Genomic DNA, 27,260 nt, shown 5'->3' on the forward strand with positions numbered 1-27,260 from the left:
TGCCCCTTATGCAGTATGTATGATGCCCCCACACAGTGTAATGCCCCCATTATACCCCTTATGCAGGATGTATGATGCCCCCACACTGTGTAATGCCCCCATTATGCCCCTTATGCAGGATGTATGATGCCCCCATTATGCCCCTTATACAGTATGTATGATGCCCCCACAGTGTAATGCCCCCATTATGCCCCTTATGCAGGATGTATGATGCCCCCACACAGTGTAATGCCCCCATTATGCCCCTTATGCAGTATGTATGATGCCCCCACACAGTGTAATGCCCCCATTATGCCCCTTATGCAGGATGTATGATGCCCCCACACAGTGTAATGCCCCCATTATACCCCTTATGCAGTATGTATGATGCCCCCACACAGTGTAATGCCCCCATTATGCCCCTTATACAGTATGTATGATGCCCCCCATTATGCCCCTTATGCAGTCTGTGTAATGCCCCCCATTTTGCCCCTTATGCAGTATGTATGATGCCCCCACACAGTGTAATGCCCCCTTTATACCCCTTATGCAGGATGTATGATGCCCCCATTATGCCCCTTATGCAGGATGTATGATGCCCCCATTATGCCCCTTATACAGTATGTATGATGCCCCCATTATGCCCCTTATACAGTATGTATGATGCCCCCACAGTGTAATGCCCCTTATGCAGGATATATGATGCCCCCACACAGTGTAATGCCCCCATTATGCCCCTTATGCAGTATGTATGATGCCCTCACAAAGTGTAATGCCCCCATTATGCCCCTTAAGCTGGATGTATGATGCCCCCACACAGTGTAATGCCCCCATTATGCCCCTTATGCAGGATGTATGATGACCCCCACAGTATAATGTTCCCCCATTATGCCCCTTATGCAGGATGTATGATGCCCCCACAGTGTAATGCCCCTTATGCAGGATATATGATGCCCCCACACAGTGTAATGCCCCCATTATGCCCCTTATGCAGTATGTATGATGCCCTCACACAGTGTAATGCCCCCATTATGCCCCTTATGCAGGATGTATGATGCCCCCACACAGTGTAATGCCCCCATTATGCCCCTTAAGCTGGATGTATGATGCCCCCACACAGTGTAATGCCCCCATTATGCCCCTTATGCAGGATGTATGATGACCCCCACAGTATAATGTTCCCCCATTATGCCCCTTATGCAGGATGTATGATGCCCCCACACAGTGTAATGCCCCCATTATGCCCCTTAAGCTGGATGTATGATGCCCCCACACAGTGTAATGCCCCCATTATGCCCCTTATGCAGGATGTATGATGACCCCCACAGTATAATGTTCCCCCAGTACCACCTGAGGTCCTGTAGTTGGAATAATCCCTCTGGGATTGGTTTTCCCTTTGCCTGCTCCCCTACATGTAGACCCTCGAGCATGTATACATGCATGTAGGGGAGCAGACCTTACTAGATATCGAGGCTTTGTACAGTAATATACCACATGAGGATGGTATCAGAGGAGTAAGACATTTCTTGAAATTGAGATCAATAGAGTGTAGCAGACATAATGACTTCATGGAGGATCTGCTAAAATTCACTCTTACTCATAACTTCTTTCTTTTTGACAGGAAGTACTTCCACCTGCTCAGGGGTACTGCGATGGGGAGCCCCTGTGCCCCTTTGTATGCTAACCTATTCTTGGGCTCATAGGAGGAAACCACAATATTCAGGGATGATCATAAGTGGTGGCATCCATATATTGGAGTATGGTATAGATATATTGACAACACTTTTATCATCTGGTCAGGGACGACCAGGTGTTATCCGAGCACGCTCGGGTGCTAAGAGTATCTTCTGCGTGCTCGAAAAATATATTTGCATCGTCACAGTTGCATAAATTGCGGCTGCTAGGCATCTGCAACACATGCAGGGATTGTCTGTTATACTAGAGAGGAAGCTATAGTGTCGCCAAACTGGGACACAAGTTCTCCTACACAGAGCTGAATATCTGAAAACAAGAGACAGAGGGAGCTTTTTTTATGAAAGTAGAAAAATATTTATTAAATATTATGATACACCATAAAATTCATAGGGAGTCCATAAAAAGGATAACAGACGATGTGTTAAGAAAAGAGCAGACGCCCCAAAAGAGAGTAGTCAGCCCTGGGTAAATGGTGCAAAGTAGAGTAAAAAACATATATGACACGACCAACAGTAAGCACCTTTAACACCTGGCCACATGAAGGTTTATGAAGCAAAAGGGGGAAGCAGACAATACTGCTATGGTGCATCCACACTAAGTCAAAGCCAAAGAGATGGAAGGTCACAGGTGAAGGAACATGGGAATGCAGTATACTGAGAAGTGCAATGTAAAAAAACATAAATAGTACAACGCTTACCCAAGGGCTGAGAACCCCCCCAGTGGGGATGAAAGGGTGCAAGGACACCTACCCAACGCGTGTTTCGCGTGGACAATGCGTTGCTTTCTCAAGGGATGGATATGCAGTGCCACATCCAGTAGTGTGTGGCCCTCATCGAATGGACTTTGAGAGTCTTACCGACAGGCTCGGACTGGCCTGGCGGGGTGCCGGGAAATTTCCCGGTGGGCCCCCTGCAGAGAAGACAGAGGAGAAATATATATATATTTAAAAAAAAAAAAAAGAAGTGGTCGCGGGCCCTTTAAGGGCACGCGCACGCACTCTCACCGCCGCGATGCCCAGGACAGTAGCGGGAGGGGCCTGGGAGCAGGAGAGCCGAAGAGCAGAGCAGGGGCTGCACTGCAGCGTCACACTCAGCAGACAGGGCCGCACGTCTGCTAAAAGTGACGTCACAGCGCGCCCTGCACTGCAGTCTCCCGCCTTAGGAGCACATCTGTACTGTACAGGTAGTGTAATATTTGTGTTTGTATGAATTTTTATGTATATGCCTGTGTGTGTATATGCCTGCCTGCATGTGTGTACAGGGTGTGTGTACAGTGTGTGTGTATATGCCTGCCTGTGTGTGTGTATATGCCTGCCTGCATGTGTGTACAGTGTGTGTGTGTACAGTGTGTGTGTGTACAGTGTGTGTGTGTGTATATGCCTGTGTGTGTAAATGCCTGCCTGCATGTGTGTACAGTGTGTGTGTATATGCCTGTGTGTATATGCCTGCCTGCATGTGTGTACAGTGTGTGTGTGTATATGGCTGCATGTGTGTGTGTAGTGTGTGTATATATACCTGCATATGTGTGTGTGTATATGCCTGCATGTGTGTACAGTGTGTGTGTGTATATGCCTGCATGTGTGTGTGTGTGTAGTGTGTGTATATATACAGTGCCTACAAGTAGTATTCAACCCCCTGCAGATTTAGCTGGTTTGATAAGATGCAAATAAGTTAGAGCCTTCAAACTGCAAACGAGAGTAGGTTTTATGAACAGAAGCATAAATCTTACAAACCAAAAAGTTATGTTGCTCAGTTCAATTTTATTAAATTTTAAACATAAAAGTGTGGGTCAATTATTATACAACCCCTATGTTTAATATTTTGTGGAATAACCCTTGTTTGCAATTACAGCTAATAATCGTCTTTTATAAGACCTGATCAGGCCGGCACAGGTCTGTGGAGTTATCTTGGCCCACTCCTCCATGCAGATCTTCTCCAAGTTATCTAGGTTCTTTGGGTGTCTCATGTGGACTTTATTCTTGAGCTCCTTCCACAAGTTTTCAATTGGGTTAAGGTCAGGAGACTGACTAGGCGACTCCAACACCTTGACTTTTTCACTCTTGAACCAGGCCTTGGTTTTCTTGGCTGTGTGCTTTGGGTCGTTGTCTTGTTGGAAGATGAAATTACGACCCATCTTAAGATCCTTGATGGAGGAGCGGAGGTTCTTGGCCAAAATCTCCAGGTAGGCCGTGCTATCCATCTTCCCATGGATGCGGACCAGATGTCCAGGCCCCTTGGCTGAGAAACAACCCCACAGCATGATGCTGCCACCACCATGCTTGACTGTAGGGATGGTATTCTTGGGGTCGTATGCAGTGCCATCCAGTCTCCAAACGTCACGTGTGTGGTAGGCACCAAAGATCTCGATCTTGGTCTCATCAGACCATAGAACCTTGAACCAGTCTGTCTCAGAGTCCTCCAAGTGATCATGAGCAAACTGTAGACGAGCCTTGACATGACGCTTTGAAAGTAAAGGTACCATACAGGCTCTTCTGGAACGGAGACCATTGCGGTGGAGTACGTTACTTATGGTATTGACTGAAACCAATGTCCCCACTGCCATGAGATCTTCCCGGAGCTCCTTCCTTGTTGTCCTTGGGTTAGCCTTGACTCTTCGGACAAGCCTGGCCTCGGCACGGGAGGACACTTTCAAAGGCTGTCCTGGCCGTGGAAGGCTAACAGTAGTTCCATAAGCCTTCCACTTACGGATGATGCTCCCAACAGTGGAGACAGGTAGGCCCAACTCCTTGGAAAGGGTTTTGTACCCCTTGCCAGCCTTGTGACCCTCCATGATCTTGTCTCTGATGGCCTTGGAATGCTCCTTTGTCTTTCACATGTTGACCATGTCTGAGTGCTGTTCACAAGTTTGGGGAGGGTCTTAAATAGTCAGAAAAGGCTGGCAAAAGAGATCTTTAATCCACACATGTGAAGCTCATTATTCTTGGTGCCTGAACTACTTCTTAATACTTTTGGGGGACCAAACAGAATTCTTGTGGTTTGAGGGGTTGAATAATAAATGACACTCTGAATTAACTTTTAACGTTATAAAAAAAACAAACAAAAAAAAATTTGCTGCAGTGCATTTCCCACTTCCAGGCTGATCTACAGTACAAATGTCACAATGCCAAGTTAATTCCGCATGTGTCAACCAGCTAAATCTGCAGGGGGTTGAATACTACTTGTAGGCACTGTACCTGCATATGTGTGTGTGTGTGTGTGTGTGTGTGTGTGTGTGTGTGTGTATATGCCTGCATGTGTTTGTGTGTATGTATTTGAGTGCCAGCATGTCTACGTATGTATATGTGTCTTCACTAGTGTTGAGCGATACCTTCCGATATCAGGAAATATCGTATCGGATTGGATCGGGCCGATACCCAAAAAGTATCGGATATCGCCGATTCCGATACCGGAAACCAATGCAAGTCAATGGGACACAAATATCGGAATGAAAATAAACCCTTTCTTTCCTTGTAGGTTAATTCTACATGAAGTAAAACAACTAAGAATAATGTAGAATGATATGAAAAGCCGGCAATTCATCAGCGGCATACACCGGTACCCGACAATTTACAACAGAAAGAATAGAGCTTCACACATAGATTAGATAGATAGAAACATGTCAGTCACATATATATGAAGTACAGTGACAGTGTTGCTTACTGTACTTGTCATTTAGTGTAAAGGATTTATTAAAAAAAATATTAGTGTTTTCGTGCACCGTCTCTTTAAAAAAGCCGGCCGGCAATTCAGCAGCGGTACCCGACAATTTATAACAGACAGAATAGAGCTTCACACATAGATTAGATAGATAGAAACATGTCAGCCACATATATAAGAAGTACAGTGACAGTGTTGCTTACTGTACTTGTCATTTAGTGTAAAGGATTTATTTAAAAAAATAATAGTGTTTTCATGCACCGTCTCTTTAAAAAAGCCGGCCGGCAATTCAGCATCTGTACCCGACAATTTAGAATAGAAAGAATAGAGAATCACACATAGATTAGATAGATAGAAACATGTCAGTCACATATATATGAAGTACAGTGACAGTGTTGCTTACTGTACTTGTCATTTAGTGTTAAAATAAAGGATTTATTTAAAAAAAAATTGGCGTGGGGTTCCCCTTAATTTTAGGCTCTAGCGGAGGTTAAGCAGACAGCTGGGGCAAATGTTTGAAGCCTGGGAAGGGGGTAATACCCACGGAGCTTCCCAGGCTACTAATATCAGCCCCCAGCTGAATACCTAGCCTTTACTAGCTATTAAAATGGGGGAACCCCCCCCAAAAAAATAACGTGGGGTCCCCCCTAATTTAATAGCTAGCACAGGCTAGGCAGACAGCTGGGGGCTGATATTAATAGCCCAGGAAGGGTGCCATGAATATTGGCCCCCTCCCAGGCTAGAAACACCAGCCGTCAGCCGCCCCAGAAATGGCGCATCCATAGGATGCGCCAATTCTGGCACTTAGCCTCGCTCTTCCACGCTGCCCTGGTGCGGTGGCAGGGGGTAATAGGGTTGGGGTTGATGTCAGCTTATAATGCCAGCTGACATCAAGCCCAGGTTAGTAATGGAGAGGCGTCTATAAGACACCCCCATTACTAACCCCATAGTCAAAGTTAAAAGAAAACACAAACACCCAGAATAAAGTCCTTTAATTGAAATAAAGACACAATTCTTTATTGTTCTAAATTAAACCATACTTACCATCACGCCCATTCCAGCTGAAGCCAACGATCTCCTGCAATAAAAGTAAAATAATAAAGCAACCTCATCCTTACCTTTCCATGGTTCCCAGGACAGCTTCAGCTCTGCTACATCGAGATGACAGGCTGGACCGCAGCAGAACGCTGCCATCCAGCCTGTCATCCCGCAGACACTGAGAAGCGCAGGCATGCTTGCGTTCCTCAGTGTCTCTCTGTGACGTCATCCAGATGAGCCGAGTTCATGTCCAATGAACTCAGCTCACCTCATGCACGTCACTGACAGCGTGGGAAAATTCTCCTGCACTCAGCGCTTCAGCGTGAGAATTCTCCCACGCTGTCAGTGACATACATGAGGTGAGGTCATGTCCAATGAACTCAGCTCACCTCATGCACGTCACTGACAGCGTGGGAAAATTCTCACGCTGAAGTGCTGAGTGCAGGAGAATTTTCCCACGCTGTCAGTGACGTACATGAGGTGAGCTGAGTTCATTGGACATGACCTCGGCTCATCTGGATGCCGTCACAGCGAGACACTGAGGAGCGCAAGCATGCCTGCGCTTCTCAGTGTCTGCGGGATGACAGGCTGGATGGCAGCGTTCTGCTGCGGTCCAGCCTGTCATCTCGATGTAGCAGAGCTGAAGCTGTCCTGGGAACCATGGAAAGGTAAGGATGAGGTTGCTTTATTATTTTACTTTTATTGCAGGAGATCGTTGGCTTCAGCTGGAATGGGCGTGACTGTAAGTATGGTTTAATTTAGAACAATAAAGAATTGTGTCTTTATTTCAATTAAAGGACTTTTTTCTGGGTGTTTGTGTTTTTTTTAAATACTTTGCTAGAAATTCATGGTGGTCATGTCTAATATTGGCGTGACCCCATGAATTTTGGGCTTAGGGCCAGCTGATAATGCCAAGCTGGCCTTAACCCCTTTATTACCCAGTGAGCCACCGCACCAGGGCCCTGGATGAGTTGGGTACAGCGCCAGAAGATGGCGCTTCTATGAACGCGCCATTTTCCGGGGCGGCTGCGGACTGCAATTTGCAGCGGGTGGGGCCCAGAAAGCTTGGGCCTCCCTGCGCTGCGGATTCCAGCCCCCAGCTGCCTTGTTGTACCTGGCTGGACACAAAAATAGGGCGAAGCCCCACGTATTTTTTTTTTTAATTATTTCATGAAATTCATGGAATAATTAAGAAAAAAAGGGCTTCCCTATATTGTTGTGTCCGGCTAGGTACAAATAGGCAGCTGGTGGTTGGGGGCAGCCCGTTCCTGCCTGCTGTACCTGACTGGACACAAATATAGGGCGAAGCCCCACATAATTTTTTTTTAATTATTTCATGAATTTCCTGAAATAATTAAAAAAAAATTGACGTGGGGCTTTGCACTATATTTGGGTCCAGCCAGGTACAGCAGGCAGGAACGGGCTGCCCCCAACCACCAGCTGCCTATTTGTACCTGGTTGGACACAACAATATAGGGAAGCCCTTTTTTTCTTAATTATTCCATGAATTTCATGAAATAATTAAAAAAAAAAAAAACGTGGAGCTTCTCCCTATTTTTGTGTCCAGCCAGGTACAACTAGGCAGCTGGGGGATGGAATCTGCAGCGCAGGGAGGCCCAAGCTTTCTGCCCCCCGCTGAAAATTGCAGTCCGCAGCCGCCCCGGAAAATGGCGCGTTCATAGAAGCTGGATGCTGTACCTGGCTGGCATACAAAAATATGGCGAAGCCCACGTCAAAAGTTTTGGGAAAAATTAATTAAAAAATAAATAATAATTTAGGGACTGCATCTTTATTAACTCCTCAAATGTCATTTAGTGTTAAAATAATGGATTTATTTAAAAAAAAAATAGCGTGGGATCCCCCATAATTTTAGTCTCTAGCGGAGGTTAAGCAGACGGCTGGGGCAGATGTTTGAAGCCTGGGAAGGGGGTAAAACCCACGGAGCTTCCCAGGCTACTAATATCAGCCCCCAGCTGAATACCTAGCCTTTACTAGCTATTAAAATGGGGGACCCCCCCCCAAAAAAATGACGTGGGGTCCCCCCTATTTTAATAGCTAGCAAAGGCTAGGCAGACAGCTGGGGGCTGATATTAATAGCCCAGGAAGGGTGCCATGAATATTGGCCCCCTCCCAGGCTAGAAACACCAGTCGTCAGCCGCCCCAGAAATGGCGCATCCATAGGATGCGCCAACTCTGGCACTTAGCCTCGCTCTTGCACGCTGCCCTGGTGCGGTGGCAGGGGGTAATAGTGGTGGGGTTCATGTCAGCGCCAGCTGCCATGAAGCCCAGGTTAGTAATGATGGGCGTCTATAAGACACCCCCATTACTAACCTACAAAGTGTTAAAAAGAAAAAACACACTACACTCAGAAAAAAATAATTTATTTGAAATAAAACACACAATTTTATTTAATTCTTAGTTTACTAAAAATAATAGTTACCTGTCCACGTTCCTGCGCTGATCTCCCATGCACAGCTGTCACATCTGGAGATGGTGACAGCTGTGCATGGCTGCTGTAAGCTCACGCTGCCGGGAACACGTCCGCTCCCGGCAGCGGGAGCCACTGACTGAGGTCACCGGAGTGCATTCAGGCAGCGCAGCTCCGGAGACCTCCTTTACGGCACTGCTGTACCGTGGGAATTTCACACGATACAGCAGGGCCGTAAAGGAGCTAACCGGAGCAGCGCTGCCTGAACTCCGGTGAACCCTTACGGCCCCGTCATTCTAGCGGCGGCAGCGGTTCAGAGCGGTCACATTCTATGTGGCTGCTCTGAACTGGAGATCTTCGTGGGACACTAGTGGACTGCTACGGAGGGGTAAGGATAAGGTTGTGGTTTATTATTTTATATTTTATTACAGGAGATCGATGGCTTCGGGGAATTAGGTGTCTAGGTGAGTATAGGTGTAGTTTTTTATTTTTTACTTTATTTTAGGTGGCGATCGGCGGGGACAGGTAATGTATGAACTAATTTCTTTTAGGTAACCACTGGCCACCAATGACATGTATTTAACATTTATTGGGGACACAGTAGGGCAATTTAAATAGCAGGATCAGGCTGATGGGAACTACTGCTCCCATCGAGCTGATCCTGCTGGCACGAGTGGACGGGGGACAGACATAGGCCGATGGGAGTAGTAGTGTCACATCGGCCTATGTCTGCCTGCACGCACACACCCGCACACATCGCACAGACACCGCGCACACCCGCACAAACATCGCGCACACACACCCCGCACACACACTAATCATGACGGGCTGATGGTCCGGGAGGTGAGGCTGACCTGTGCGGCCGTGGGAAAGTTCATGTGAGTTCATGCAGTCAAGCATGAACTCACATGAACCCTCTGAGGGCAACGCGGCGACTTCAAATGAACAGCTGATCGGCATCAGCTGATACCTCAGCTGTTCATTTGAAATAACCGGCGGGAAAGCGCAGCAGAGAACGGGAAAGCCGGCGGTGAAGTCTTTTCATTGCCGGCTTCCCCGCCCGGGTCCTTCGCTCCCCGCTCCTTGGAGCTGCGCTCCCCGCCCGGTCCTAACTTACGATCGGGATGGGAGGTGGCGAGGGGAGCGGAGGATCGGGGTGGGAGGCTGCGGGGAAGCAGTATGGGGCTGTGTGATTGTTTAAAAGCCGGCGGCTTTATACCGCCCGCCGGCTTTTAAACAATCAGGAGAATTCTCCCCCGCTGGGATGGCATTCTGATGACAGGCTGGATCGCGCTGCCATCCAGCTTGTCATACTTCAGAGACACTGCAGAGCGCAGGCATTATGGGAACTTCCGATTCCGGTATCCGATATTGTAAAAGTATCGGAATTAAGTATCGGAATTCCGATACCGCGAATATCGGCCGATACCCGATATTACAGTATTGGAATGCTCAACACTAGTCTTCACACATGTGTGCGTTCTTCCCTGCTTGTCTGCATTTTTGTGTGTGATTGTCTGAGTGTGTCTGTGCATTTCTGCGTGGTAGCATATTTTGCAGCGGTGGACAGACGCAACACATGCAGGAATTGCCTGTTTTTTAGGTAATTCCTGCATGTGTTGCTTCGGTCTCCGCCGCAAAACATGCTACCCCAGGGACTCGAGCATATTAGCAAAGCACTACAAGATACTCAGATAACACCCAAGCACGCTGGGATCACACCTTATCCGACCACGCTCGCTCAGCACTAGTTGCCAGGTGCTGCTGCCATGTTGGTCATTCAATGAAGCTCAGTCTAAGGTTGGGCTCCATGGAAGTGTCACAATCAAGGTGCCGGACGTTATTGCAGCACCCTCACTTTGTAGTTTGCGGTGACTGTAATGTCTCCCTCCTTGCACCAACCCAATAACAGGAAGCGAGTGGCGGCAGGGAGAATAAAATGTAATTTTCTCTGTGTAGCCAATGCCTTTCCATTAAGCCGTCTAACCAGGCTTTAAACCCTTTTTACCTGCAGATTAACCCCATATCTGCAGATAAATAGCGTTTTTCAAGGTGACAAGTTACCATTAAAAGGACTCTGGCAGTACGGAATGACTGTTCAAACAAAGTCCTGCCGCTTGGTGCTCCACAGCGCGGCCAATCATGTAATTATAGTACATTATAGAAAAGCATAACAAGTAATAAAACAGTTTATGGTGGGCTGTAGTGTGGGCCCCTAGAGAGTCAGTTCCCCTGGTGGACCCACGGCACCCCAGTCCAACCCTGTGTACCGATGCACCTCAGCCAGTGAGGTCCTCACAAATCAACTGGGAGCTGAGAGTAGCTGTGAAGGACTGTAGCGACACATCTCAACCCATATGGTCCCCACAGGAGATTATAGGCCTTACCATAATGGTTTGTTGGACTGTTGTAGCTTGTAACAATAGTTATGTACTTCTACATACAGTGCTGGCCAAAAGTATTGGCACCCCTGCAATTCTGTCAGATAATACTCAGTTTCTTCCTGAAAATGATTGTAATCACAAACTCTTTGGTATTATTCTCTTCATTTAATTTGCTTGCAAGGAAAAAACACAAAAGAGAATGAAGCAAAAATCAAATCATTGATCATTTCACACAAAACTCCAAAAAAAGGGCCGGACAAAAGTATTGGCACCCTCAGCCTAATACTTGGTTGCACAACCTTTAGCCAAAATAACTGCGAACAACCGCTTCCGGTAACCATCAATGAGTTTCTTACAATGCTCTGCTGGAATTGTAGACCATTCTTCTTTGGCAAACTGCTCCAGGTCCCTGATATTTGAAGGGTACCTTCTCCAAACTGCCATTTTGAGATCTCTCCACAGGTGTTCTACGGGATTCAGGTCTGGACTCATTGCTGGCCACCTTAGAAGTCTCCAGTGCTTTCTCTAAAACCATTTTATAGTGCTTTTGGAAGTGTGTTTTGGGTCATTGTCCTGCTGGAAGACCCATGACCTCTGAGGGAGACCCAGCTTTCTCACACTGGGCCCTACATTATGCTGCAAGATTTGTTGGTAGTCTTCAGACTTCATAATGCCATGCACACACTCAAGCAGTCCAGTGCCAGAGGCAGCAAAGCAACCCCAAAACATCAGGGAACCTCCGCCATGTTTGACTGTAGGGACCGTGTTCTTTTCTTTGAATGCCTCTTTTTTTTTCCTGTACACTCTATGTTGATGCTTTTTCCCCAAAAGCTCTACTTTTGTCTCATATGACCAGAGAACATTCTTCCAAAACGTTTTAGGCTTTCTCAGGTAAGTTTTGGCAAACTCCAGCCTGGCTTTTTTATGTCTCGGGGTAAGAAGTGGGGTCTTCATGGGTATCCTACCATACAGTCCCTTTTCATTCAGACGTCGACGGATAGTACGGGTTGACACTGTTGTACCCTCGGACTGCAGGGCAGCTTTAACTTGTTTGGATGTTAGTCGAGGTTCTTTATCCACCATCCGCACAATCTTGCATTGAAATCTCTCGTCAATTTTTCTTTTCCGTCCACATCTAGGGAGGTTAGCCATAGTGCCATGGGCTTTAAACTTCTTGATGACACTGCGCACGGAAGACACAGGAACATTCAGGTCTTTGGAGATGGATTTGTAGCCTTGAGATTGCTCATGCTTCCTCACAATTTGGTTTCTCAAGTCCTCAGACAGTTCTTTGGTCTTATTTCTTTTCTCCATGCTCAATGTGGTACACACAAGGACACAGGACAGAGGTTGAGTCAACTTTAATCCATGTTAACTGGCTGCAAGTGTGATTTAGTTATTGCCAACACCTGTTAGGTGCCACAGGTAAGTTACAGGTGCTGTTAATTACATGAATTAGAGAAGCATCACATGATTTTTCAAAGGGTGCCAATACTTTTGTCCACCCCCTTTTTTAGGTTTGGTGTGGAATTATATCCAATTTGGCTTTAGGACAATTCTTTTTGTATTTTTTTCATTGAAGACAAATTAAATGAAGAGAAGAATACCAAAGAATTTGTGATTGCAATCATTTTCAGGAGGAAACTGAGTATTATCTGACAGAATTGCAGGGGTGCCAATACTTTTGGCCAGCACTGTATAACCAGAAAGTTCTTGACTCTGCATAATGCAGAAGTACAGTGTCCATTTTTGACAAGTGATTCTGACAAGTGACTTTTACAACTGTAATAATAATAAAAAAAATATTCACTGTTCACTTATGGGACTTGAACCCAAAACTCTACGTCTAGAAGAGTACCCCTGTAGTTTGTGTGCTAAATAGGCATAATTACAAAAAAAAAAAAAACATTCCTATTGGGATTTGAACCGAACCATTGTAGTTTCAGAGGCTGATGCCTTACCATTGAGCTATCCAGCCATGACATAATGCCTGGGAGCTTTTCTTGTCTTATGAGATCAACCATGAAAATACTCAGGATGACTAAAAGTTATTGTGATTCTGATGTTTGAAGAAAGTCACACATCAAAATCAAACCTCATTTGAATTTGGCTTGGAGCAGGTATTTCTGAAAGCCCCAATCCGTTTCAGACAGGTTTGCACTGAAAATCCTATAACCAAACAGAGCGCTTGGCTTTCATCAACTGAGTTTATAGCTCAGTGGTTAGTGTACTGACTTCTGGACAGAATTTTGGGTTCAAGTCCCATCAGCGAACAGTGACTTTCTTTTATTATTATTACAGTTGTAAAAGTCACTTGCCAGGATCAGTTGTCAAAATCACTTGTCAGACAGGGTATTTAGCCTCAGGCTGACATTCTGATGTTTGATTTTGATATCTGATCATGTCGTAAAATGGACACTGTACGGAAGAAGCATTCATGAAGTATTGTGCCTGCTATCTGATATATGTACTTATCGTCAAGTTCTTGTTGGGTAAGAAAAGTTTTTTTGGACTTTGGGGGCCAATTACCGCTATTGCTGTGGGACCTGTGATTTTTATCTATACCACTGTTTATAGGATGTTTATAGGATGATAGAGTAAAATAAAGTTGTTATGGACGTGACTTAACTAAAATTGTGCAGTGAGTCTGTTTTCCCTATAGTGACCGATATTTCTTGTTATTAAAGCTGTGATATATTTTTTCATTTTAAACCTTTTTTTTAATTTTTTTAAACAACTCTCATTAGTGCAATCATACAACACAGAAGCCTCTGATTGGTCGGGTGATGCACTGTACTACTGTAGTGCCGTGTATTATCCCTGCCTGTTAGTGTAATACGAACGGCCCCATACACATGAGATAAATGTTGGCTGAACGGTCATTTGGCAGATGACATCTCTCCAGACTCCCCATACACACAAATATTCCAGCTTTCCTGTGGTGTGTATGAGAGTCTGCTCCTGACTTCTCTAGCGGAGGATTATCTACAGGAAGAACAAACTTATTAGCCTCTGAAATACACGATGCCAGATCCTTCTCTGCCCTGACATCATCTGTCGGGAGGCCCCCAAATATATTATATAGTCAACCAAACCAACCAAGTCAGTGCTTTCATGCAACTTTAGTGTAATATTTATGGAGGCGTTAAAAGGTAACTTATTGGATGCTGCCTTTGGCCCGTCCTAATAGACTTTCGTACTTTCCTTTCCTTTTCTTCCTCACTTTACTCTTTTTCTTTCCTTCCCCTACTCCCTTTCCTTCTCTTCCCCTTTTCTTCTTTCCTTCTTCCCTCTCCACTCTGCCATGCAGTTTTTTTACTCTACAGTAGTATATATAGGTGTTACTCGAATTGATCCTATCCAACCATGGCTGTCATAATTTATGGAAGTATTCCTGCTTATTCTTCTTGGTGTAAATACTTATTTCAGGTTGAATTATATAGTTCGTTTGGGCCATGAATTTGCGTCTGGACGGGGGCTCCTCTCTAATCCAATATTTTGCAATCAATTTTCTGGCAATAAACAATAATCTCGCAATTGCTATTTTTATCATGTTGTCTGTTTTTATTTCTAAACAAAACGCTTTGGTAGATTAGGGACAAACTTTTAATACCCTTTCTTCATTTTAATGGAATAATTAAATAAAAGTGAAAATTTATAGCCTTATAGTGAGGGATATTATATGGGGTTTTCCCCATTTGGTTAATAATCGAGTGTACATCACTCCGGGCTATTGATAGTCCTATTTTGATTTTGGTAATTTTATTAATAGTTATTTTTATTTCTCAGTATAGTAGTGATAGGGAGGACCCAGGGTCAGCCCGCCAGAGCGTTACAAGAGGGAAGTAGAGAGGGGGAAGACATCACTACATGGGGGAAACCCCAAACCCTTAACAATTAACCACTTAACTGTTTATGCTCTGCAGTAAGTTGCCCTGCTAATAGTGTTTGCACCACTGACCACGCTATGGACTTCTCTTTTTTTTCTGGTGAGTTGGACCTCAGAATATTAAGCTAAATTAAAAACTAAGAAAGGGAAAAGAAGAGACTCTTCCCGCACCTGGGTCAACTCGTTCACCAACAGGGTGCATGTAACTTCATAGCCTTAATCATTTATGTAGCATTAATAACTCTAAGAACTTTATATACTGTGTCTATAAATGCTACTGTGAATTATTTAGCAGCAATGTTCCTATGATAGAAAAGACAAAGAAAAAATATATAGCATCAACATTGAGACTGTTTTTCAAAGAGAACAATAAACAATATTGGTCCCTCTCATTAAAGTCAGGAAAAATAATGTAACTCTCTACATGGAGAATTAAGATGATGTAAACAAGCAATTCACTTCCTGATATGTAAACCAGTCGGAGACATAACTTTTTCAACATTTACAAATCTTTCGAAAAGTGATTACCATTCAAGTAGGTGATCTGCTCCGGTGTCTATGCCGTCCTTGGGCCTTTGGGGTTGAGTAGGGTCCGACTTCTTCTCATTCACTTCTTTCCTAACCTCCATGTCTCGATGATTTGGAGAGTGAAGTGTCCATGTCCCTTTCAGCCTCTCGAGGCGACTTAAAAGTAATAACTTTTCCTGGAAAATTCTTAGTACAGCAGGGTACTGGAGTGTGAACCTCCACTTTTACTGGAATAAAGTTGAACAGATTTTTTTTAAAGGACCTCTTGTGTTTGGTGACATCTTCCGAATCAAAAAGGGCTGGATGATTTCCTCACTACGCATAACATTGTGGGTTATAGTTAAATTAGTGACAAAATGTACAATTGGAGGAAGAAGGTTGAACTTGATGGACCTAGGTCTTTATTCAACCTATGTAACTATGTCATCTTCAAATAGTAAGAGCCTCATTACTTTCATTATCAAAGGGCGATAGTCATGTAAGGTGTAAGAAAGACTTAGTGCAACACAAAGGGAAGGGGAAAAGGGAGCGCCCAGACTCTATGGAAAGGGGGAAGTGGAGACCTCCTAGGCTGATCTAGTATCACCCTGTCTCCACTAATGTCCCTACATTTGCTCTTCACCAATCGCCGCACGCAAACCTCCACCTGTCTTTCCCTGGCGTTTGGCCCTGGCTAGGGAAGGGAGCGGGATGAGCGCTAGTCAATCCCCACTGACTACTAATGATAACAAGGGGTAACAAGCAAGGGAAGATAGCTTAGCTTTTAGTCAACTTCAGAGAGATGAACAACCGTAGCTTCAGAGAGGATGAAGTAATGCACTTTGCTCCGAGCCTTCACAAAGGGTAATGTGAGTGTTGCCGGCACCTCCCTCTAGCAGACAGCAGGTATTTATACACCCAGGCCAGGGTGTTCATTAGCCAGAGGAAGATAGCCGCTGGGTCCTAGAGAGACAGCCTCTAAGAAGGTGTCTGTAATGCCAAACGTAGAGATCTCCTGCAACCAGCTGTAGGGCGACTGTCTGTCACTTCTGACACACCCGTGACAGTGATACCTTTTTCTGTAAGCTCTCATAATGTCTGCTTTGTCGTTGTAATCTAAGAATTTCATTGTTGGTGAGAATGTATATCCAGTCCCACTCTCTGTGCTCTTTCAACTCTGCAGCTATGGCTGAGACCCAGTGATTGAGGCAGATCTCTCTCACAAAGTCGCTGTAATTTTGAGGCAGGAACCGACTCCATTAGCCTTATTAGTCTCAAGTTACTACGTCTGTATCTATTCTCTAGATCTTCCACCTTTTGGACTTGCTGTCACTTGTGATTAATTCGGACTAATGCAATCCAGTAAAACATTGGATTGCATTAGGTCCAGTGTTAATTTTTGAGTGTGTGCTCATATGCTTTTTTTTTTTTCCCAGCTCCGATCGAATTGCGATTGGACTAAAAAAAAAAAATGCATGGTGCGATTGCACGCTGAATTCGGATCTCACGCACCCATACAAGTCTATGGCTGCATGTGAAACATCGCACTGCACTCTGATATCACCCTAATGCATTGCGATTCCCGCCGACACCAGCAAAAGAGGAGATGGAGAAATTAATTTCTCCATCTTCTCCGCAACTGTGCTGCAATCCTCTCATGTGAGCGGATCAGAGCACTGACACTTGGCTCTCGCTCTCAGCAGAGCAGGAGCCGAGTGTCATTCGCATGTCGCTCGCGCATCGGATGCCACACGCTAATGGGACTCCGGCCTTTCACTGAGGCGGCTGGATTCTGTAGACATTTCTTTAACGCAACATAGTACATCGTAACATAGGTTGAATAAAGACCTAGGTCCATCAAGTTCAACCTTCTTTCCCCAATTGTACCCCCTACACTAACACTACACTAACTTACTAACTAACTGGGACTAGGCCTCACAAATGTATTATTATTACCATTTTTATTATTGCTTCTCTTTTACAATTAAAAATAAACCCGTTTATAATTTTTTAATTAGTTTTTATATTTTATGTTACTCTAGTGATTTAATAAAAGTATTAATAAAATCCCTATGTAAGTTTTCATTTAACTATTTGCATCTTTCAAATGCAGGACCCGTTGTTCAAGCTCTGCGATTCTATCTTTGTGGCCACGTAGTTCTCACTGTAAGTGGTTGAGGGAGGTTTGGATGGTTGCTCCAGAATCTTTTGAATATCAGGAGCAATTCTGCTTTCAACAGCCAGTTATTTATAGTCCAGCTAATCGGAGGGTACCTCTGTTAATGATGCATCCTCAGTATATTCACTGTTAGACGGAGGTAAAGCTGTTTGCGTTGCTGAGACGCATTCTGGGGTCAGCGCCATATTGTCCCGCCATCCGTTCGGCAAAGCAGATACTGGTTCATGCAAGAGTAGGGCAGGTTTGTCAAGGTTTTTACCCATTGGTAGGCTTGTCTAGGCCATTTATTGGTGCTTATCTCTGGTTTTATTTAAGTCGGGTGCAGGAGCTTTTCACTTGCATCCTACTTGACTAGCGCTGTAACCTGAAATCCAACTTATGCTTTTTGCATGTTTTTTTTCTTTTTACAAAAATTATTGGTGCCAATTTTCTTTTGAAACATTTTAATATCTGCTTTTTTCTGGTGTTTTTCTTGTAATATGGGAAAGCCTAAGGCCAGAAACAAACCCCATAAAACACTGTACATGGAGATTTTGGTATCTAATAATTTCTATGCACTGTGTTTGTACAAACAAAAAAGCTTTTAGAAATGCCTCAAACTTCTGTGTGTGAATCAGACATGAGATCTAATTAGTTAGAAGATAAGAGTCTGGGGAAGACGGGAAACATTTATATAGACGGCCGGTGATGATATAGTCAGTGAAAGACTGTGGCCAAATATGTTTCTAGAGCCTAAGTAGAAGATGAAGATATGTTGTCCTCATCATGAAGTAGTTATTTCTCATGTCACGTGTAATAAATATCTCCTGCAGTATTGCTAATGCCTATTCCAGTGTCGGTAAATGAGACGAGAATTAGAGTTATGGAAGATGAATCTACGAGAAATGTATTCAGCTGCAGAAACTTCTTGTTGTCTGTGACCTAAAATGTATAGGTTTTATTAGTAGATGTAAAGAAGAAAACTAAATGGTATAAAATAGTAAATCTCCTCATATGTTTCCCCTTATTATCTCCAGTAATTGTATTATTACACAGGATTTTTATGATGTTACATCAGCTCATCATCTTCCCATTCAGGTCTCTACAATATCGGACCCTTTCAGTGAAGATCTTCTATAGAAGAGAATTTTCCTCATTTACCGGTCAAAGATAGATATGGACAGAGACAAGATGGCGGAGAGAATATTACACCTCACCCTAGAGATCCTCTTCCGGCTTACTGGAGAGGTGAGAGATTCTGATGACGTCACATCACATCATTCTTATCTATGGGAATAACAAATGGACAGAGCTGGAGAGGTGAGGACTCTGGAAATGTCTGTAGTGAGATTTATTCATGTGTCTCTCCATAACCAGGATTACACAGTAGTGAAGAAGACCTCTAGTGAGCACCGTCAGGACCCTGTGTCTGAGGGATGGGGAAGACCCCTGAGCCCAATCACAGGGCCTCCACCTCACCCCCTGATACATGAGGACATCAATGACCAGAAGATCCTAGAGCTCACCTACAAGATGATTGAGCTGCTGACTGGAGAGGTGACACTGCTGGGAATGCTGGGACATTATACAGTAACGCTATGAAGGGATCGGGGGGATGACTGTATCATTGTATCTGTCAGATTGCTATAAGGTGTCAGGATTTCGCCGTCTATTTCTCCATGGAGGAGTGGGAGTATTTAAAAGGACAGAAAGATCTGTACAAGGACGTCATGATGGAGGTTCCCCAGCCCCTCACATCACCAGGTAATAGACAGGACTAAATACACACGGCCTATAATTATCTGTATGTAAAGAATGAATTCAGTCCCTGTATGTGTTTCCTCCAGATCTATCCAGTAAGAGGACAACACCAGAGAGATGTCCCTGTCCTCTTCTTCCACAGGACTGTGAACAAGAAGATCCCAATGTTCCTCAGGATCATCAGGTAGATGGAGAGAAGGTGTCATGAGATCTCCCCTATGATGTGTAGACGGCTGTGAAGGTCTTGTGCTCAGTCTTGTTTTATCCACCAGTATTATATGTTTTGTACTTGTGTAATAAGAACGGTGGAGATGGCAGGATTAGAGCTGATCATAGATGTGACTTCTTCTGTCTGTATCTTTTACAATATTTGTCTCAGGGTGAAGATCTGTCCCATATTAATACTACAGAGACATATGTGAGGGGTGATGAGCGGTGTAAAGAGAAGATTCCTACATATGACCACCCAGGTTAGTAGTAACCACTAAATGCTGAGAAGTCACAGATTCTTCTCAGTCACCGGCTGTGGCTGTTTTATCGGTGGTGTAGTCCGGCCGTATCACAATCGTGTGATCACCATTTTGCTTCTAGATCACAACATTCTCCTGCTGACCGTTACCTGTCCAGATCTGTAAACTAAAGCCAAATGACAGCGTGCGTAGAATGTGCTGACAAGTTGGAAAATCACTTGAAGAAAAATATTATGATGGGCCTTTATTGAATAAGAAATATACCCCTCTTGTAAACAGAGCATAAGCCCAGAGCATGGGCCAACATTTCCACCGTTTTACCGGTCTTTTTGAAGGCAAATCCATCACTAAACAAAACAAACCAAAATTAATACAGGTATAACAGATATGGCAGGTTCTGCCTATTATAGGCTACAGAATATTATAGTGACAATTCCTAGAACCCCACCAAAAAAATAAATATAGAGGTAGAGGAGTGGTGTCAGAAGGATAAGCCAGGTGGACAATAGATCCTAGATAAGGTCCAACAGGGACGTGTGATATAGACAGAAACTATTAGAGTTATATATTGAGTTAATATTACCTAATATGAGGGTCTTTCTCAAACATCGCTAGAAGAAGAGAAATATACAAAGTTAGCCGTGCTGTACAAATATACCTGTGGTCCTAAAAATTGACTGTACAGGAATAATATGTACAGAAATCATGGGGAACAAAAACCATATTACATTTATTCTTTGCAACTACATGACATGAAGACAACAAAACAACCAAAAAGCAAACAAAAAAAATAAAGTAATAATTAGTGTTGAGCGAGTATGTTCTGTTCCGAGTATGCTCGGGCCATGCTCCAAGTAATTACAGCTGCTCGGTGATATGGTTGAATCGCTCCCGTGTGCATGATTTGCGACTGTTTGACAGTTTTAATACGTGGGAGGAATGTCTATTTCTTACACATTTTTCACATGTAATAAAGCTGTCAAACAGTCGCAAATCATGCACACGGGAGTGATTCAAACATATCACCGAGCAGCTATAAATACTCGGAGCTCGGCCTGAGCATACTCAGCGAAAGGGTTAATAGAACATACTCGCTCAATACTAGTAATAATGGATTCATATAGGGGTAAGAACAATAGGAACACTAAAAGCAAGAATTTGAGGGATAAGGACTAGAGCCAAACATATGTGCACATATACACTGTGTGCAGAATTATTAGGCAAGTTTTATTTTAGAGGATTATTTTTATTATTGATCAACAACTATGTTCTCAATCAACCCAAAAGACTCATAAATATCCAAGCTTAATATTTTTGGAAGTTGGAGTGGGTTTTTTTTAGATTTGGCTATCTTAGGAGGATATCTGTTTGTGCAGGTAACTATTACTGTGCAGAATTATTAGGCAACTTAATAAAAACCAAATATAATCCCATCTCACTTGTTTATTTTAACCAGGTAAACCAATATCAGTGCACAAAATTTAGAAATAAACATTTCTGACATGCGAAAACAAAAAAAATTAGTGATCAGTATAGCCACCTTTCTTTATGATGACACTCAACAGCCTTCCATCCATAGATTCTGTCAGTTGCTTGAGCTGTTTTCGATCAACATTGCGCGCAGCAGCCACCACAGCCTTCCAGACACTGTTCTGAGAGGTGTACTGTTTTCCCTCCCTGTAGATCTCACATTTTATGATGGACCACAGGTTCTCTATGGGGTTCAGATCAGGTGAACAAGGGGGCTGTGTCATTATTTTTTTCTTCTTTTAGACCTTTACTGGCCAGCCACGCTGAGGAGTAGTTGGATGCATGTGATGGAGCATTGTCCTGCATGAAAATTATCTTTTTCTTGAACGATACTGACTTCTTTCTTTACCACTGCTTGAAGAATTTGTCTTCCAGAAACTGGCAGTAGGTCTGGGAGTTGAGCTTCACTCCATCCTCAACCCGAAAAGGTCCCACAAGTTTATCTTTGATGATATCAGCCCATACCAGTACCCCACCTCCACCTTGCTGGCGTCTGAGTCGGAGTGGAGCTCTCTACCCTTTACTGATCCAGCCTCTGGCCCATCAAGAGTCACTCTCATTTCATCAGTCCATAAAACCTTTGAAAAATCAGTCTTAAGATATTTCTTAGCCCATTCTTGACGTTTTATCTTATGTTTCTTGTTCATAGGTGGTCGTTTTTCAGCCTTCCTTACCTTGGCCATGTCCCTGAATATCGCACACCTTGTGCTTTTTGATACTCCAGTAACGTTGCAGCTCTGAAATATGGCAAAACTGGTGGTGATTGGCATCTTGGCAGCTTCACTCTTGATTTTCCTCAATTCATGGGCAGTTATTTTGCGCCTTTTTTGGCCAACACGCTTCTTGCGACCCTGTTGGCTATTTGCCATGAAACGCTTGATTGTTCGGTGATCACGCTTCAAAAGTTTGGAAATTTCAAGATTGCTTCATCCCTCTGCAAGACATCTCACAATTTTGGACTTTTCAGAGCCCGTCAAATCTCTCTTCTGACCCATTTTGCCAAAGGAAAGGAAGTTGCCTAATAATTAAGCACACCTTATATAGGGTATTGATGTCATTAGTCAGCACCTCTCCTCATTACAGAGATGCACATCACCAGATTTACTTAATTGGTAGTTGGCTCTCAAGCCTATGCAGCTTGGAGTAGGACAACATGTATAAAAAGTATCATGTGATCAAAATACGCATTTGCTTAATAATTCTTCACGCGGTGTATATGTACCTAGGGAGGGTTTAGTTAATACGTGAGACGGATATGTTCTGGAAGGGGGAGGGGGAAAGAAGACATTGAAATGGTACAAACCTAGGTATGGTAATGTCCGAAGTATAAGGAAGTTTTATGCTTGTTAGCAAAAATGTACTGTCCAACCGTGGTACGGTGGAGGCTGTTGGAAAAGACATAAAAGTAGCTGAGATGTAATTAGTAGTATAAAGGAAAAGTGGACACCAGGAGTAATACTGACCATATGGAGCGTTGTCCAGGGGAGTTGGTGTGGAGCGCTGTGTGCACTTGCAGTGGTGCTCTGGCGCCATTGGTGTCAATGGGAACGTGTATATACGCGCTTAGCTCGGTACTTCCGGTGTCAAGGCGCCGGAAGTGACCCAGGACTGAGAGCCAGAACGAGGCTTCAGACGCAGTGTGTACAGAGCTAAGCGCGCATATACACGCTGCCACTGACACCAATGGCACCACAGCAAACGCACACAGCGCTCCACACTAACTCACCTGGACAACGCTCCTTATGGTCAGTATTATTATACAATATGTTTTTTGTTTTGTTTTTGTTCCCCATGATTTATGTTCATATCATTCATGTATAGTCAGTTTTTAGGACCTCATGTATATTTGTACAGCACGGCTAACTTTGTATATCTCTTATTCTAGAAATGTTTCAGAAAGACCCTGATAGGGTTGAAACGTAACCCAGCATATGGCTTTGTTCTATCACAATAAATCTATTACTAAGGATATCTCCATGAGTGCGGCTGATTATCTCTTATTTGGTGACATCGCAGGTGCAGATCCCAGAGGAGATGGGACACAACATTTCCAGAAGCCCTAATATAATAAAATGTCAGAAAATCAGCAGTAGAAATCCCCATATAATGGCTACATTTTGGAAATTATAACCCTCATTGAATCAATCTTTAGAAGTTGTTACTATTTTGACTCCACAGGCACTTTCCGGAAATTAGCACTCAGTGGATGTTGGAGAGTGAAAATTGCAAATATACCATTTTATTACCCAACACATAGTGCCCAGATTGTGCTCCAGGAGACACACACTGTAAATTAAGTGGGTTATTCTCACTATAGTAATGCCAAATACATGGATGGTACATGTGGTTTGGATACACACAAGGCTCAAAAGTGAGGGGGAGATCTGACTTTGGGAGAGCGGATATTGCTGGATTGGTTTATGGAAGCCATGTTGCTTTTCAAGAGCCTTTGAGCCACTAGTGATGTGGAAACCCCCATTTTTTTCCATTAACACATGATGGACTTGAGTGGTATTATTTTCGCCTACATAACATTTTTTGGTGGCTTTTTATTGCATATTTCGGAGGCAGACTGAACAAAAATTTGCACACCTTGCTCTACTGGTTCATCCTATGAGGTTTTCTTGGTGAATAATTCAATATGTTTTCATAACTTACCATTTTACAGTTTAACTAGAAATGTTAAAAAATATAAAATTCAAGGATATTTTATTCTAAAATAATAATTGGTTTTATTCTTGGCAGATGACTGTACCAGGAGATCAGAGGGACAGCTGACACCTTCAATTTTTAAATCGGATAATCTTGAGATCCCACAACAGACAACTGAAGTGAATGCCATTACTCCTCCATATATACCATCATCCCTTTACTGCAAAGATCTGTCATCTGATCCTTTGAAACAGGTCCTGTGTTCTGATTCATTACCAACTACTAAGGAAAATCGAAGTCGCAAAATAAGCATTAAAAAACGAACTGCTCCTAATTCAAAGAAGCCATTTTCATGTACAGAATATGGAAATAGTTTTCCCCTCGAAAAATCTTATCTTAAACATCAAAAAATTCACACAGCGGAGAATAGATTTTCTTGTCACAAGTGTGGGAAATGTTTTAACCAGAAATCAGATCTTGTTAGACACCAGAGAACTCACACAGGGGAGAAGCCTTTTTCCTGTTCAGAATGTGGGAAATTTTTTATAAACAAATCAATTTTTGTTACTCACCAGAGAACTCACACAGGGGAGAAGCCTTTTTCCTGTTCAGAATGTGGGAAATGTTTTACACTGAAAGGGAATCTTTTTAGACACCAAATAACTCACACAGGGGAGAAGCCTTTTTCATGTATAGAATGTGGGAAATGTTTTAACCAGAAATGCAGTCTTTTTATACACCAGAGAACCCACACAGGAGAGAAGCCTTTTTCATGTTCAGAATGTGGGAAATTTTTTATAAGCAAATCAAGTATTCTTAATCACCAGAGAACTCACACAGGAGAGAAGCCTTTTTCCTGTTCAGAATGTGGGAAATGTTTTACACTGAAAGGGAATCTTGTTATACACCAGGGAACTCACACAGGAGAGAAGCCTTTTTCATGTTCAGAATGTGGGAAATGGTTTAACCAGAAAGCGCATCTTGAAAGACACCAGAGAACCCACACAGGAGAGAAGCCTTTTTCATGTTCAGAATGTGGGAAATGTTGTAACCTGAAATCAGATTTGGTTAAGCACCAGAGAACTCATACAGGGGAGAAACCTTTTTCCTGTTCAGAATGTGGGAAATGTTTTAACCGGAAATGCAGTCTTGTTATACACCAGGGAACTCACACAGGAGAGAAGCCCTTTTCATGTTCAGAATGTGGGAAATGTTTTAACCGGAAAGCGCATCTTGAAAGACACCAGAGAATCCACATAGGAGAGAAGCCTTTTTCATGTTCAGAATGTGGGAAATGTTTTAACCGGAAAGCGCATCTTGAAAGACACCAGAGAACCCACACAGGAGAGAAGCCTTTTTCATGTTCAGAATGTGGGAAATGTTTTAGCCGTCAATCAGCTTTTGTTAAGCACCAGAGAACCCACACAGGGGTTGTCCACTAGTAGGGCAACCCCTTCTCATTCCACATGTTTGGTCCTGTTAAAATAAAAACACTTAAACAAACCTCCCATGACGGCACCATTCCAGCGGTGTCAGGATTCGCATTCCCGGGGCTCATGTGAGGTTGTTACATCACGTGGGCCCTGTGCCCAATCAGCCCTGGCTTCACTGTCCCCCCTTCGGACGTATTGAGCATCAACAGGAAGCCAGGGCTGCAGCTTCTCTCTGACTTCGTCTCATTGTTCGTTTTGTCCGAAGGTGAGAACAGTGATGCCAGCGCTAATTGGATACAGGGCTCACATGACATAACAACCTTACATGAGCCCCCGGAACGCAAGTGCTGACACCGCTGGAACATCGCCGGCATGGGAGGTTAATATCTCACACACAGAGAAGCCATTATCATACCTAGATTGTAAAAAATTAATTACTGGAAAATCTTATTTTGTTAACCATCAAAAATAACCCAGACGTGGAGAAACTATATATTTTATTCACAAATTGTAGAAAAACACATAAGACCGTCATATAATTAAATGAGAAAGGAAAATTACTTTAGAACTTACCGTATTTCTTGGACTATAAGACACTTTTTTTTCAATCAGATCATTTTTATTAAGAAAATGACACAATAACGTTTTACAAAGAAAGATCAGTAGAACAAAGAGAGATTCAATGTTACATGGTATCATTATATATTATTGTTATACATAAAATACAATAAAATTGTCATCTGCTTCCAAGGATTCGATTTTTTTCATTCAAACAAACTAATACCCCCCCCCCAATAACACTCCAGAGAAATCTATATTCATATGATTATTACTTTTTTATGATGTGTATACATTAGAATATCTGCCATTCAGTTAGAATAATTCGTTTGCATGTGTACTGAACATACTTATATCATTTAACCTGGAATGATCATACCACAAGTGTTCATGAAACCAGAAATTGCCATATGTTATTTCTCAGGAGCACTCCAGATGGCAGGTCTGGAATATTCAACCAGGGTCCGCAGATGTTGTCAAATTTCTTGGTTGCTTTTCTCTTTCTATATACCTTTATTTCTAACCAAATAATATTGTTTAGCTTATTTATTAACTTATAAATTGTCGGTGGTTGAGCGTCTAGCCAATGTTGTGCAATAAGTTTGCGTGCTTGATACAATGTTCGCAAAAGACCTATAGCCATCGGGGATTCAAAATCGACAGATTGTCTCCAATATACCAATATGCATATTTTGGGGTCTGCTTGGATTTGCACACCAAATACCCTTTTTTATTAAAGATAGTGTGTTTTTCCAGTAGGAGCCCAATCTACAGAACTCCCAGAACATGTGTAACAAATGCTCATCTCCTGTTGCACATCTTGGACAATCTGCATTTGGACGTGGCCCAATTCTAAAAAGAAGGCTCGATGTTCTATACAGTGGGTAAGGAAAGACCCCTTTACATTTTCACTCTGTTTCATTGCAGCCATTTGGCAAATTCTAAAAAGTTCATTTTTTTCTCATTAAAGTACACTCTGCACCCCATCTTGTCTGAAAAAAAACAGAAATGTAGAAATTTTTGAAAATGTATTAAAAAAGAAAAACTGAAATATCACACGGGCATAAGTATTCAGACCTTTTGCTCAGTATTGAGTAGAAGCACCCTTTTGGGCTAGTACAG

At 43.1% G+C, this 27,260-nt stretch overlaps 1 protein-coding gene across 1 annotated transcript in view; it reads left to right on the forward strand.

Moving 5' to 3' along the window:
- LOC141198696 (uncharacterized) overlaps positions 1–26,348 on the forward strand; it is a 29,575-nt gene extending 3,227 nt beyond the window's left edge. The window contains exons 2-7 of the mRNA XM_073663103.1: positions 18,833–18,982; positions 19,112–19,291; positions 19,375–19,498; positions 19,582–19,679; positions 19,875–19,965; positions 24,241–26,348. Of these exons, the coding sequence (XP_073519204.1) occupies positions 18,911–18,982; positions 19,112–19,291; positions 19,375–19,498; positions 19,582–19,679; positions 19,875–19,965; positions 24,241–25,589 (1,914 nt within the window). The 5' untranslated portion in view covers positions 18,833–18,910 and the 3' untranslated portion in view covers positions 25,590–26,348. The remainder of the gene's footprint in view (positions 1–18,832; positions 18,983–19,111; positions 19,292–19,374; positions 19,499–19,581; positions 19,680–19,874; positions 19,966–24,240) is intronic.
- The last annotated feature ends 912 nt before the right edge of the window (positions 26,349–27,260 follow it).

Source organism: Phyllobates terribilis, unplaced genomic scaffold (genome assembly GCF_046119375.1).
Source record: "Phyllobates terribilis strain yellow unplaced genomic scaffold, ASM4611937v1 Scaffold_99__1_contigs__length_5935540, whole genome shotgun sequence".
In the NCBI taxonomy this organism is placed as follows: domain Eukaryota; kingdom Metazoa; phylum Chordata; class Amphibia; order Anura; family Dendrobatidae; genus Phyllobates; species Phyllobates terribilis.